The 16,254-nt window shown below is 39.2% G+C and overlaps 1 protein-coding gene across 1 annotated transcript in view; it reads right to left on the reverse strand.

Moving 5' to 3' along the window:
- The window catches only part of CTNNBL1 (catenin beta like 1), a 181,579-nt gene that overhangs the window by 61,220 nt on the left and 104,105 nt on the right, over positions 1 to 16,254 (reverse strand). The window contains exon 11 of the mRNA XM_080683808.1: positions 10,244 to 10,425. Within this exon, the coding sequence (XP_080539934.1) occupies positions 10,244 to 10,425 (182 nt within the window). The remainder of the gene's footprint in view (positions 1 to 10,243; positions 10,426 to 16,254) is intronic.

A 16,254-nucleotide genomic window follows, 5' to 3' on the forward strand; every position in this document is an offset into this window, starting at 1 on the left:
GAAATACCATCGAAAGGCATCTTCTCTTCCCCTTTACTACAACCAAATGAACTTAGCTTTCAGTTCATACCTCATTTCCTTGTCATCCTCAAGTTCTAGCACATTCACAATACTTTGAAGAGCCAACATCACTATCCAAGCACAGCTCACCTTTTCAAACTATCACCTCTGCAACCTGATCATTTAACCTGAAATCTATACTGCCTTCTAACAACAGAGTCTAACTTCTTAACTGTATTAAAAGACTCACCACCGCTGACAAATGTGTCCAAGACAGTGTGAGTAAAAACAGGCTACAAAATAGTGTATTCCAGTTATAAAAAATTACATGCACACATGTACAACTCCCACCCCTAACACAGACGTTTGAATGGATGGTGTCCACGATGTTTTCTGTAATTAATTCTGGGAGGTGAGACTGGGGGTGACTTTTACTGTCCCACCATCCTTGTCCACATGCTTAAATTTTCTACATTAGTTTATTATAAAAAGCAATAATGCTATTTTTAACAAGCCTCCCCCAAAGAGCCACCATGTCAAGATCTTCCCTTGGCTCAGAGAGAAAGTAATAAGGATGCCTACCAAGATTTGTGCTCTGAACATTCTGACCAGTGGCCTCAACACTAGCTGAGCAACAGGATCTGGAGCTTTTTAAAAATATAAATGCTCGGAGTCCCCAGGCCTCAGAATTTCTGGAGGTGGGGCCTAGGTATTTGTATTTTGTCAAAGCTCTTCAAGTGATATTTATCAGTAAGGGTTGAAAACTACAGATTTATGCCTCATTCTCAAGAGAGGACTAACAGAAGGAGAAAATAGGCGAGTGCTGAGTGAAGTGTTTAACTAAAGGCAAGCAACTGCACCCTAGCCGGGTAGCTCAGTTGGTTAGAGCGTCGTCCTGATACATCAAGGTTTCGGGTTTGATTCCCCATCAGGGCACAGATAAGAAGCAACCAATGAATGTGTGGAACAGCGAATCTCTCCCTCTCTCTCAAATCAATAAATAAAAATAAAGGCAGACAATTGCAAGGTAACCAGATGGAAACAGAAACTGAGGCTGAAGCAGTGCTGAGCTTCAAGTGTAAGACACCACGAGGAGAGAGAAGGCTATCAGTGGACAGACACACCCTAAAGGTGGAACCCAAGAAGAAATAAAGTGTGGCAGGGCAAAACGTTTCAGACTAAGAGATAGAAGTTATTTATGAAGTACTAGGGGGCAGGATTTATTGATAACCTGAAGAAACTGAATAGGAAAAAGACACCAAGCAGTTTAAATTAGGCCTACTACTGGTGGGCAGCCTTGAATTTATGAAAAAAAGGAGGAGGAAGGGAGAGGAGGAGGAGGAGGAGGAGGAGGAGGAGGAGGAGGAGGAGGAGGAGGAGGGGGAGGAGGGAGAACAGTTTGTGGAAAAATCCTGGGTTAAAATCCTAGTAAGACCATATACTAGCTCTGTGATCTTCGGAAAATGACAATTTCTCTATGCCTCAATGTTCTCACCTGTAAAATGTGGGTAATAATATGCAGCTCACAGGATTATTGTAAGGATTAGATGAAATGAGATAATGAATGTAAAAGCCCATCAGAGTGCTCAGAACTGAAAAAGCTCCCAAATAGAAACACTAGGAAGCATATTCCAGTAAAGTTTATGTGTTGCACTTTAATAAACCAGGGCCCAGTTAATTACTGCCTGGTCCCTAAGTTATTTCCTCATTTTGGCACCACCTAAAAATGCTGGAGAAATAACCTAGAAAAGTTTGGCTTTTTCTCTACTGTTGCTTCTACATTCCTGGTATTTGTTTTACTTCTATAAAGAAGATACATTGCATACTAAACTATTTCTATAAAATTTAATCAAGATTATAAATGAAAACTAACAGTCATATTGACAAAATAATAAATGTACCAGTGGAAAATTCTATATCCAAAATAAGAATTCAGCTAATGCTGTCACTAAAGAACTAAGTTTCTACCTGGCAAAATGAAAACCAAAGAAGAAAGAAAAGAAGTGATAAATGTTTCTCCTTCACCCTCTCTACATAGGCCCTCAAAATCAAAAGTGAATTTGTTCCAAATTAGCTGAAATAGTCAAAATAACTAAAATTAGTACTATATGCGTGACCTGTAAAACTTTGGGAGAGTCCTTTTTTGAATACATAATAAAACAAAACTAAAAACAGCAAAAACTACCAATATTAATGAATGCTTACTATGTTCCTAAGCATCATACATATATAACTCAGTCAATTCTCACAACAGCTCTTCAGGGTCTCAAAGGTACTACTCCATGAGAGTTTAATAAAACACAGATCCAAAATTATGCAGACTGGTGGAATTGGACACTCTGAGCACACGTCCCAGATAACTATATTTTAAACAAGGTCCCAGATGATTCTGATGGGCAGCTAGGTTTAAGGCAGTCTGTCTCTCCCAACTTTTATTTTACACATGCTGGTTTTCGTTTTCACTTGACAATCTTACACCTGGGTAACTCAGACCTAAGGTTGGGCTCAAAAGCCACATTTCTAAGTAGAGCTGTTTCTAGTCTCCAACTGTTCTATCACCACGCAGACTAGATTAGGAGCCCTTCCTTTGTGCTCCCACAGTGTTTCACACTTTCTTCTACCTTTTCATCTTGTAATATAAATGCAGGTTTCTATGTCTGTCTCCGTAGCTGGACTGTGAGCTTGTTTACCTTTCATCTATAGCACCAAGCCTGCCCCAAAGGAAGGGTTAGTAATTTGCTTAATTAAAAAGAAAAAGAAAAAAGAATGAAGCTTTACTGACCCACCTTTAAGACTCTATCCATAGAAATAAACTCTGCAAGAGTGAGAACTAGAAGAGTCTGGTACCTCATTCAAGAAGTGATGGATTTTAACAGGGCTAGCATTACCAGGGTTACAACTAAGGGTTCAGGTTATAGGCCATCATGATAACTAGTAGCTGTCCCATCTCCCTGGTAGCTTATGACCCAGCCTGTCTGCATATGGAGCCCCGGTCCACAACTGGGCTTCACACCCACAGAAGTCAATGAGTTTGATCCTACATATAAACATGAGAACTGGGAGAGGCAGGGATGCCTCCTGTTGAAAGGAAGCTGCTAGGCAGTAACTATATTACTACTTACTGAATGTCCACATTATAAAGACTATATGTAGGATGCTGATGGTCATTATTCTTCACACAACTCTTTAAGAAAGGTTTTTTTTTATCAGGCTTGTTAATTAAAGAGGAATTCAAGGTTCAGAAAGAATAACTCACCCAAGGCCACCAGCTAGTTTGGGGCAGGTCCGTCTGTCTACAAAGACAATCCTCCTTCCACAACTCTGTGCTTCCTCCGGATACCAACCAGGAGATCACTGGAGCCACTATGGCGTTAGAAAAAGCTTTAGAAGCTTAAATTCTGCTTCGGTCATTCATTGGCTAAAAGGTCTTTATTAATGAAAAAGTCCCTGAGATTTATCTGTAAAATGATAGAAATGTCTAATTCACACAGTAGGTGCATTTGTAAAGCCCTGAGCGTATTAGTAGATGCCCAATAGACGTGAGTTGGCCATTATTGGCCTCACTCCTCCTTGCAAAAGAGATTATCAGTTTCTCCCAGAATGGCAAATACACCCTCAGTTTCACTGTCTTCCTCGTTGACAAACAACTAAGCTGTGTTCTACTTGGGAAAGAAAAGCCTGAGGGTAAATTCTTAATATGATGGAACCAGTTAGCAAACCAGATGTGCAACACTCAAAATCACTCCCTCAAGCCTGATGAGGAACCCCCAAATCTAAATACATTGTTATTTCAGCATCCCTACATTTTGTCATCTAAGGTCAGGAATGAGACAAGCAACTAGAGGGAGAGAAAGGGAATTGATCCTGAATCTGTTCAATTATAAGGTTTTCAAATAGTAACAAAAAGAACAGCAAGACATTTCCACCCTTGTTTTAACATAAGGTGCCTGTTAGTACATGACTTAATATCATTCTTAAAATTAAATACCGTTCACTCTTCACTTGCTCATTGTTCTGACCACTATAACCAACCCTTTATGATTTTTAAGCTTGGAGAATACAAAAAGAGGGGGCAGATTTTTGAATTCTCTGTTTACAGGTGATATGGAGGAGAAGTGGGGACCAGGGCTCCCTGGTGTGTCCTCTCTGGGGAAGCTTTTTGTCTTACACACCACAAAGGACTGGCAGGCGTGTTTACAGTCCACCTCTTATGAATGGCAGATTCAGGGAAGGAAAGCATTTCTTCAGGCGAATACTTCTAAAATTACCAACAGAATACAAAGAAGAGGAACACAAATGGAAAACACATCCTCATTGCAGCCACTAATATTAGTGAAGCAGGCACCGTGCTAAGCACTTTATCTGTATTATTTCAATTAATCCCCATGTAGCACCCTTATGAGATAGATTCAGTATTATCCCAATTTTACAATTGAGAAAATATAGGCTCCGAGAGGTTAAGCAACTTTCCCAAAACCACAAAGCTAGTAAATGCAGAACCAAGACACCAACCCAAGTCTTATCTTCATTCAAAACCCATGTTCTTAATTATCCATCTATCTCTCTATATAAAAGCTTAATATGCTAATTGTCCCTCTGACTGTTCAACCAGTCACTATAATGCACACTGACCACCAGGGGGCAGACGCTTCAACTGGTAGGTTAGCTTGCTGCTGTGGTTTGGCCGATCGGGACTGGGTGAGATGGATTGGACATGCCCTGGAGCCCTCCCGCGGCCCCTCCCTGACCCTAATCGTGCACCGGTGGGGTGCCTTGGCCTGGCTTGTGCCCTCTCACAATCTGGGACCCCTCAGGGGATATTAGAGAGCTGGTTTTGGCCCAATCCCCGCAGGCCAGGCCGAGGGACCCCACCGGTGCATGAATCAGTGCACCGGGCCTCTAGTATTACATATTCATTATACATGCCTTAGCTCTGCCCCCTCTGCCACTCCCATGATTAGTATAAGAATGAAATACTATTTATTTTTCAAGAAACACTCTTTTCTTAAGCCTTCCCAGAATCCCTAGAAGCCTGGGCTTCCACAACCTCTAGTATAGCATTTAGTATAGTATGATGTCTGGGGTCAGTATTAAAAGAATGATTGATAATAAACTAACATTTATCAATCCCCATACTATGTTAGACTTACACAATAATAATAATTCTCAATAATCCAAAAAGGGTGGTATTAATCCTATTCTTATAGGTGAATAAACAAACATGTATTAAATATTACTATGGAACAGATGCTATGGTCTTATGGGAGAACCATAAACTTGTTAACATGGTGAGAGTTCTTTGAATTTCACAATGCTCTTAACTATAGGCATGTGTCTCAATCTTGGTTGTAGATGGTACAGAGGTGTTAAATAAACACATTCAACCAATGCTTACTGAGCACCTACCATGCACTAAGCACTGTGAAAGACACTAGAAATGCCTAACAATAATTTCACTAAGTTATTTGCCATATAATTTGTGCAATTTGAAAGAATAGAGTCCCTACTACCATGATGACCTGCCCTGGGTCAAAGCACTAAGGTTAGAACCAGGGTGTTCTAATCAAGAACTTTTGACTTCATCAACAATCCAGAGAAGAGATCAAGCTAGTTTGGCTGGACTCAAAAGAGCAAATACTATAGCATGACTTTGTAAAACGAGTGTGAGATTTATGATCAGAAGCTTAGCGTCTAAGTCTTAGTTTAGCTACTTACCCACTGTATGACTTGAAGTCATGATCTCCTTGAGTCTTATAATTTCCTCATCTTCAGAATGAGAAATAACATCAACCTTATGGGAATGTTGTAAGGCTCAAATATGATCAGTTGTGTGAAGACAACTGATCATATCAAATGCACTGGTAGGTTGAAATTCCAGTGTCCTTTGGTTTAACCTATGTCATCATTTCCCTTCTAACCAGAAGTATCTTTTTCTCCAAGCATTCCTGTTCTCTCGTATCCTTTAATAATGAAGTACTCTTTTCTGGTAAGTCTTTGTAGTTGCTAATATGATTTTTTGGTAACTATCTGCAAACTTGCTTCCTTCCCTTCCTTAAATTATAAATTTATTGAGGGCTGGAAGTGCCTCTCTAATTTGAGTGGTGACATACAGGATGGACAAGAGAATTGGGAGACTAAAGTGAGAGAGACTTATTAAAGTTACAGTAATAGTTCACGAGAGGTGATGAGTACAGTCAGTGGCAACAGAGAGGACTGATTCAAGAGTTTTTTATAAGGTAAAATTCATAGGACTTAAGATCAATTACATGTGGGGAATATTAGAGTTAAGATGGTGCATTGATTTTTGCCATGGGTGGTGAAGTGGAGAGTAGTGACATTTACCAGGATAAGGAAACAGAGGAGACTTGGGCAATGAAGGAATGAGTATGGCTTTGAAAGAGTTGAGTTTGAATATCTGATGGAGTTGTCTGCTGGTTCGTTAGCTGTGCCAACTAGAGCTTAGGAAAGATACAAGGTTGAAGATTTGGGAATCAATGGCAAAGAGATAGAAGTTAAAGCTTCAGGTAGTAGGTGAGATCACCTAAGAAGAGAGAGAGAGAGGGAAAAAAAAAAAAAAAAAAAAAGAACAGGCAGAGAAAAAGGATCTGGAGATGGAACACTAGGAAAGAGCTTTCCCCCAGAACAGGGATTCTATTTTGTTCCCCTTCTCCTTGGGACCTGTCACATACTAGGACTTTGTTGAATTTTGGACATAGCAGGAGCCCCCAATAAAAGCTGCCCCAAACAATGACTTACCTATGCTGGTTAAGCTCCCTTCTTTACTAACTGCAGGAAAGGTTTTGCCATTTCCCTTTGTAGGTGGTGGGAGTTTTGGTCTGCACTTCCTCACTGTTAGGAGTCCAAGAAGCACCGGCAACTAGTACATGTTATCTGACATGTGGAATCCACCAGAATCACAATTCTTTGCAGATGACAGAATGGTATTCTTTAAAGCACTAACCTGTCATCAACTGCTGTCCTTGTTCATAAGGTAAAATATGTGCACATGCTCAGCATGCACACCATACACCTACACACTGCTTGGTAGCTCACCTCCTTAAAGCTTGTAACAGCCTCCAGGGGAACCATGTTAAAACAGCGCAATTAACTAGAACTGCTACAAACTCAATAACTCACCTACCTAATGAAGCAATATAAGAAAAATTGTACCTGTTTTAATAAGAATTTTAAAAAGAGACAAGAAGTAAAGGTCAAATGCCAATTCTGGATCCCAGCTCTTTTCTTCTCTCTCCTATTCTGAAGCAGTTAATACCAAGGAGACAATATATACTGTGCTATTCTTTATAAAACCAAAGAGGCAGCCAATCATGCTATTGCACACAAGGGCAAATTATTTCTTTCCAACCCATCCCCCAAGCTAAATGCCTTCCCTGATCTATTTCTGAAGGTTTTATTATGCAAACCTGAATGGATTTCAATTACAATAATTCTTTTCCTTCCCTACCCCAACTCACAAAAGAGGAATTAAATTACCAGCAATTCTGGGTTATAAGGACAGTTTTTGCTTCTTCCTTCCTCTCTAGTCACCTTAATCAAAAAGTTCTCCTCTCTCAACCTCTTCGTTGGCTTTAGAAACACAGTTGCTTCTGTGCCACCCCACTATTTTGCTTCTAAACAAACCGGGTAAAAGACCACTCACCAGGCGTATGACAGACAACCATCAATCTGAACTGAAGTCCACTGCATTGATGTTAACCTTGCAGGGTTCTAAGGAGAGTTCCAAACCCATGTCTGTCCTCACTGAGCAGTCTTTTAGGAAAGTGGTGTTCATTCATGCTGTCAATGAACATTTACTGTGCATCCACCACATGCCAAGCACCAGGCTGGGCCCTTGGACTTAGAGGTGGAAAGGCCATTTGTTCCAAAATCTTAAAGGCTATGAAGGCAAAGTCTGAAGACCAAAAGTACACTTAATAGGAGGCTCTATTCTAGTCCAGGGTCTTATGATATGCCTTCCTGAGAAAGTGACAGCAAAACCAAGGACCTGAAGGATGACTAAAAGGCAGCCAGAAAAAACTGTTACAGATTGAGGAAAGAGCATGGTGGAAGCCTGGGGGCCAGCAATGAGCTGGGCTGTCTATAAATACTCCTGATAGCTGAGGCTATTGTGCTCTAGCTTAGCATACAAAGCTGACCAGCACACAGAGAGTAAGCCAAAGGACAAGACAGAACAAAGAAATATTGCACAATGTGCCCTGCCCCGCTCTGCCTTTGTTCTCTACCTTCATGGCATGAGTGAGGACCAGTCTGCCAGGAGAAGGAGCAGATAGCTGGGACCTCCAGCAAGAGGTTCACTTCTCCTCTCTGGGTGCTGGTGTATTCAGGATGCAGAACTCATCCTTACCAGTCATTATGGTCCAAACATGCCTTCCAGGAGCTGTCTTACCAAGCCATTGCCCTCACTAATATAATGTTATCAATTCCTAATGCGGTACTCTAGAGCAAATGTACTGCTACCAGCATTCAACCAGGCACATTTTTTCAGAAGGGAAACAGCTGCTCAATGAATCAGTCACTTCTCTTCTCAGTACCATGCACACAGAGCAAGAAGCCAGCTAAGGGCCGTTTTCTTTCTTTTCCTTCAAGCATGCCCAAGATGCGGCGCCCGGTCTCTCACTAGAACCCAGCAGGTCAGCCATAGCACAGTCTTTGAGGAGCTTCCTGGATTATAGGACAAGACTGTGATAATAGGCAACAGGGCCCGTGCCTGAAAGTCTTAAGGTGCAGATATCAGAGTTTCTAGTTAACTAATCTAGTTTCCTCATTTTATGGACCAAGAAGGAAAATACAGTATGGCAAAGTTAAATAAAGGGTCACACAGTTAGTTAGAACTACAGCCTGATTCATTTCTCAACTGACTTCCTAAAAACGAACAAACACAAAAAATCATCTATTTGATAGGTTGTTATGCCTAAATAAGAGAGCCCAGAGCACAGCAATACTAGGACTGTGGCAGGTTTTCATGGAATGATGACTGTCTCCAAAATTTTCTGCTAGATCTCCAAGACCATCTATTCCCTCTCCCATGGCCTCATTTTGCTGAATTTTGATAGAAAAAAAGGCCAGCAATAGAGCTGTTTATGGCTGATAAACATGTTTAGGGCCGGTGATTAGTCAAAACCAATCTGAGGTGAACTGAACTCTGCCTGTTCTAGATCTCTAGTTCACAGTGTTTTGCACCGCCAGTCCTCCCCATTGCCAGACTTCCTGTTGTCTCTGGAGAGTTGATCTAATCAGAGAAGTTATCATTGGAAGCTACTACTAAAGACAGTCACATCACTTTCCCTTAAGCCACTGCAGGTGGAAAACACTAGGCCACGTAAATTTGAGAAAGAAAACTTTTATCTAGGAGAATGAGCAATGCAAAAGGTCCTTCAGATACCAAAGCCAATTCTATTAATCACTATGAAAAAAAAAATCACCCAAACCATGGAACAAACGTTAACTTTGACAAGACAACCAAATTAGTCAGCCAATCAGCTCCTCACACCCCTCCTTAACTCTCCCCACACTTTAAAATAACCATCGAACCATGTGAATTCCCTAGTACAAGCGTCTGTTAGCCTCCAGCCAAACTGTCAATGTTCATAAATCCCCAGCCTTCCAGATTGTACTGCGGCTATTTATTGGGGGGAGGGATGCAGCAGGCGCTAGACAATAGCAGGAAGAGATTGGCCTAGCGGTAACTACTCTGGTTACAGCATCGCAATTCATGGCAGCATTTTGCTGGGAGTATGCACCATCAGGGAGGAGAAACATAAAAAGGGGAATCTGGGCTGTAAATAGTTTATTTCGGCAATTCCTGATGTTAGCTGAATCATACTTTAATACTGAAATACATGAAAGCACCACTCCGGAGGTGACATGTGTTGCCATCTCATTACTCTTTTCAAAAGTGTCTTCCATCAGAGAGACACCTTGCTACAAATTATAGTGAAGAAAACAAAACCTGCATGCAGAGACTTATTAACAGGCCAGGAGGAAATGGAACCACCAGGATTCGATCAAGTAGAGAACCAGTGAACAAAGGCCATCAGAGATCTGGGGTCTCTGGGTTGCTTTTCCATGCACGGAAAATATAAAAAAATAGAAAAGAAGAAGGTAGTACTCTTCAGCTAAGAGTCTACTCCTCAAATGCACATCAGAGTTTTAAAAGTAGCTCTTATTTTCACCATTTCTCCTAATGCACCTAAATTAGTCTGAGTTTTCCAGTGAATCCTACCTTCATGTTCCTTCTCAGTGGTTCCCACTTTCTTAATCTTCTTGGGAGATTTCATAAAGAGGGGAAAGATGGTTCGTAAGCCAAGAATGTCAACAAACTTATGGCAATTGTCTGTGCCCTCGGGCCCAATCATGGCATGGTCCAGCACTTTCAGGGCACTGCTCCTCGAAATCTTCTTTTCTCTGGGAACAAAAGAGGTTTCATATAAAGCATTTCATAAGAATGTTCTAGTCTTAAAAAAAAAAAGTATATTTACTACAGTATTCTATCATGGGGAAAAGATAAAAAAAAACAACAATTTAAATGTACACCAATAAGAAAATTATTACATTATGGTACGTCTACATGGAATACTACACACTTGTTAATAATTAGAAGAATCTGTAATATCATGAACAACTTTATAAGGTCCGAATGATAAGTATAAAAGGTAATACATTAAAAATTCTATATGAAGCCCTTACCTCAATTATGTGGAAAAATATGCATTAAAAAACTGGCAAAAATAGATCAAAATGCTAACAGAAATTATTTCAAGGTAGTAGAATTATGGATCACTATTATTCCTTTTTCTTTCTTTTTAATGGCTGTATCAATATATAATTCACATACCATACAATTCAACCACTTAAAATGTACAATCAAATGGATTTTAGTATACTAACTGCTATGTTCAACCATCACCACAGTCAATTATAGAACATTTTCATTACCCTGACAGGAAATCCCCTACCCTTTAACTGTCACTCCCTCCCCCACTTCCCCCCCAATCTCATCCCAGCCCTAAGCAACCACTAATCTATTTTCTGTCTCTATGGATTTACTTATTCTGGACATTTTAAGTAGATGGTATCATAAAATATGTGAACTTTTGTGACTGGCTTCATTCACCTAGCATAATGTTCTCAAGGTTCATCCAGGTGGTAGCATCTATCAGTGCTTCATTCTTTTCTATGGCTGAATAACAGTTCATCGTATGGATATGCCACAATTTGTCTAACCATTCATCCATTAATGGACCTTTGGGGTGCTTCTAGCTTTTCGCTATTATGAGTAATGCTATCAACATTTGTGTGTAAGTTTTTGTATGGACATATGTTTTCATTTCTCTTGGGTGTATGTATACCTAGGAGTGGAATTGCTAGAGTATATGGTTAATTCTATGTTTAACCTTCTGAGGAACTGTCAAACAGTTTTCCAAAGTGGCTGAACTATTTTACATTTCTACCAGTAATGTACAATGTTTTGATTTCTTTACATCCATACCAATACATATCAACTGACTTTTTGGTTCTAGCCATCCCTGTGTGTGTGAAGTGGTATCTCATTGTGGTTTTGATTTGCAGTTCCCTCATAACTAATGATGTCAAGCATCTTTTTCTGTGCTGATTGGCCATTTGTATATCTTTTTGGAGAAATGTCTATTCAGATCCTCTGCCTACTTTTTAATCAGTTTAATTATCTTTATTACTGAGTTGTAAGAGTTCTTTATTCTGGATACAAGACCCTTAAGTTATTTACAAATATATTTCTTTTCACTCTAGGAACTGTCCTTTCACTTTCTTGATAATGTCTTCGAAGCACAAAAGTTTTTTAATTTTGATGAACTTCAAGATACCTATTTTTTCTTTTGTTGCCAACGCTTTTCACATGACAAATCCAATGTCATGAAAATTTACATGTTTTCTCCAAAGAGTTTAATAGTTTTAATTCTTTACATTTAGTCTGTGATTCATTTTGAGTTAATTTTTGTTTGTGGTGAGAGGTAAGGGTCCAACTTCATTCATTTACATGTGGCTATCCAATTGTCTGCTCCAGCACTACTGTTGAAGAGAATATTCTTTCCCCATTCAATGGACTTGGTATTCTTGTTGAAGTCAGCTGGCCATAGACAAATAGCTTTATTTTTGAATTCTCAATTATATTCTATTAATTTATGCCAGTAACACAATGTCTTAATTACCACTACTTTGTAGTTTTTAAAATTGGGTGCTCTTCTTTTTCAGTATGGTTTGGCAATTTCTGGTCCCCTGCAATTCAAAACTAATTGTAAGATCAGTTTGTTAATTTCTACAATGAAGTCAATTGTGATTCTTATAGGGATTATGCTTAATTTTTTTATTACTTTGGGGAGTACTGTCAATTTAACAATATTAAATCTTCTGGTCCATGAATATGAAATGCTTTTCTTCTTATTAGATCTTCTTTAATTTCTTTCAACAATGTTTTATAGTTTTCAGAGCATAAATTTTATACTTCTTTTGTTAAATTTACTCCTTTGTATTTTATTCTTGATGATATTATAAATGGAATTGTTTTCTTAGTTTTACTTGTGGGTTGTTCATTGCAAGTGTATAGAGATACAATTGATTTTTGTATATTAACCTTATATCCTGCAACCTTGCTAAACTTGTTTATTAGTTTCAGTAAGTTTTTAGTGGTTTCCTTAGGATTTTCGATATATAAGATCATGTCACTCGCAAACAGAGGTAGTTCTACTTCTTCCAAAAAAGCTACCTTCTATTCCTAGTTTAAGTCTTTTTATCATGAAAGGTGTTGGATTTTTGTCAAATGTTTTTCAGCATCTTATTATTCCCTTTTTCTTGTTTTTAGTATCTTTCATTTTTCCATAATGAACATTCAGTACTTTTTAGAATTAGAAAAGATAAACTATTTGTAAGAAAAAAACAAAGGTAATTCCCCCACCCACCCACCCCTGAATCCATAGGTCACAGAATAATCCTGCCACTGGCTACTATTCTTGGAGATACTTCTCAAAGGATTATCATTTTCCATAACCTTACACTGTTTTCTTTAACACTCTATGAGGTAGAGTGGAGTAAGTCAGTTATTTCATATTTTAGTATAGCTGGTAAATCAACCAACCAAGCCAATATTCAATGTTTACTGAGCCCCTACTCAGTATTGTGGTGAGCACAAGAGAAAAACAAAAATTAAGACATGGCTTCTGCTTTCGAAAACATTTAATCTACAAATATTGAATGGATACCTCTTTTGGGAATAGGACATATCAAGTCCCAGTTCTCATGAGCTTAATTCTTACTGCAAGAGACAAATGGAAAATCAAGATATTGATAGTGGTTAAGTGTCATGGAAATAAAGCAATGTGAAAGAATGACTGGAGAGGATTTTTAATTTAGGTAATTAAAGAAGGCCTCTTAAGGGGTAACATTTGTATTGAGATCTGAGTGATGTAATGAGATGAATCTGTCATACATATTTTAGGGGCAAAACATTAAAAGCAGAAGGAACAGCCAATACAAACGTCCTAAGGCAGAAATAAGCTGGCATGGCAAAAAAAAACAAAAAACAAAAAAACACACAAAAACAACAACACACAAAAGAATGCTTGAAGAATACCAAGGAGCAGTGTTCTGCTTAGATCAGAGACAGAAACATGGGCCATGCCTTGTAGTCTTGTAGGACACAAGACAGCCTCCAACGAAAGAAGTGATTCTAGGAGCTAAAAGACACTTCTACATGTTTTTTCTGAGACTATTATGTGTTGGGGGGGGGGGTTGGGGGGGGAGAAAGAGAGAGAGAGAGAGGGAGGGAGGGAGGAATGAGAATGCGTATTTGGGGGAATATGGGAAAAGATAGATACATATGCAAATATTTGAAAAGAGGTGAGAAAGTAAGAGGAGTAAGAGGCTACTCATTAGTAAAGATAAGAAAATCCATCAGCTTGAGAGAAAAGCCAGGGTAAAATTTTAAAAAATTATTATTTTAAATAATATTGTTAATGTAGACAGTCAGCTGGAGTGCTGGGGAGTCTCCCCCATTGGCCAAGATGGCACAGGGGGAGGTTCTTACACCAAGTGTGCAAAAGGATGAATGGGTAGAACCCAAGTGCACCAAAAGCTAGAAAGATGGATAGGGCCCCAGCATGCCAATATGGATAATTTAATCATATTTTTATGGGGTCAAAAAGCCAATGGTAATGAAGAGACTAAAGATAAAAAAAGGGGAGAACTAACTGATAGAACTAGGCAACTGGTCTGTCAGGCAATGGAAGGCAAGCCTGGTAAAAATGTGGTAGTAACATAACCCAAAGCCCTTCATCTAATTACTTACATGAAAGCCAAAGGAATCGAAAATAATATCCCTTTGAATAGTCTTTAGTAGAAGAAGCACTATGAAAATGCTGCACTATTAAAGTGTTAACAGTGCAAACCTGGGTCAGACAAGCCAGTCAGGACTGAGTCCCAATGAGTGAAGGAAAGGAGAGTAGGTAAAAAGCTTGCCAACGGTACCTGTTGGTGGCAAGACCATCCTTGTTTACCTGAGACTGAGACTGTTCCATTTTTAGCACTCAAAAGTACCACATCCCAGGAAATCCCTCAGTTCTGGGCAAACTGAGTCAATCTGTCATCCCACTTGGTGCCAATCTCAAATACCAAGGATGTATTGTGACTATTCCTACCCTTATTCCCCTTGCTGTGGGATCAATAAAAGCAATCCATAGATACTCACTTATGACATTCAATCCAACTACTGAGTTTAAAAGAAAAAAGAGGCTACTGCTAAGCACCTGCCTTTGTGCAACAGGCACTACACTAGCTGTTAAGAATTATAAGCTCCCTGTCTTTAAGCAATTAAAGGACAGATAAATAAAAATAATTTCAAAAGCTTGAAGCAGTGAAAATTAAGTCCAAGGAGGTGGGAGGTGGAGATAGTTAACTTTATCAGGGAGAAGTCAATGAATGTGTCAAATGGAAGGTGATATCTGAACTGAGTCTGAAGAATGAGTACTTGCCAAGCAGAGAAGAGAGAGCAATGATATTGGTGGCAGTGGTGGGTAAACAGCATCTGCAAAAGGTACAGAAGGCCTGTAAGAGCATGCCACCTGAGGGAACAGAACTCGTTTTGAATGACCGGTGGTGGAAGATGACTGAGGCGGTGGGCAGGAACTAGATGTGCTACCAGGAACCTGGGCTCCATGCCACAGATGTTGAGAAGCCATGAAATGTTTAGGAAAAGGAGGGCATTAGATGGATACATTTCAGATAGCTTAATCTGGCAGCAGTGTGATAAAGGGATGTAGAGCTTTGGGTAGGGAGGACAGTAACAACAGGGTAAATGAAAAACGACAAAGGGCCCAGCCAGTATGGCTCAGTGGTTGAGCATCGACACATGAAAAAAGAAGTCACTGGTTCGATTCCCAGTCAGGGCACATGCCCTGGTTTCGGGCTTGATCCCCACACAGTAAGGGGCATGCAGGAGGAAGCTGACCAATGATTTTTCTCTCTCATGGATGTTTCTATTTCTTTCTCTCTCTCACTTCACCTCTCTCTAAAGATCAATGAAAACATATTTAAAACAATGACAAAGGGTTCTGACAATGGTTGGGGTATAAAAAAGGCATATTTGTGAAATAAAGTCTTAAGTATCAGGAACAGAGTAAACAAGGCTCCAAATTCAGCAGGGTTGGTTTTTCACATCAAGATGAAATTCTAAGAGGAAACTAGACAAAAAATTTTATTTGCTTTTACTGTAGCTGGACTTTAGCAATCTACTTTATAAACTTGAATAACAAAGGTTATGACTAGGACAGATAATCATGTGAGCAGAAATTAGGAAACTAAGGTACAATATCCTTATTGTTTACACACTCAGGAAAAGGCCTTTTGAAATGAATGATGGTCATGTAACAGGGCAACTTCAGTTACCGTTAAGCATACATTCAAACCATTTCAAAAATAACATGCAATTGTTTGAAATCCTGAAGGCAAAGAACTCTGGTTTAGTCAAGTCTTTTTTTCTTGCCTAAGCAAATTCAACAAACAAAAGATTTTAAAAGTAAAACCCTTCTTCATATAGGCAGTTTAAGACACGTTTAAAAGGGGGCAGTAATTGCATATTGATCACCATTTAGGCAAGCTGCATGGAGGTGAACTTTGGAATATTCATTGGGCTTAAATTCAGGCTTTTAGCAATCAATAGTTGTTTGGCCTGACTTTCTTGGGTTGACTTTATTTGAAATATTTATT

This window comes from Plecotus auritus, assembly GCF_963455305.1.
Source record: "Plecotus auritus genome assembly, chromosome: 8".
Lineage (NCBI taxonomy): Eukaryota > Metazoa > Chordata > Mammalia > Chiroptera > Vespertilionidae > Plecotus > Plecotus auritus.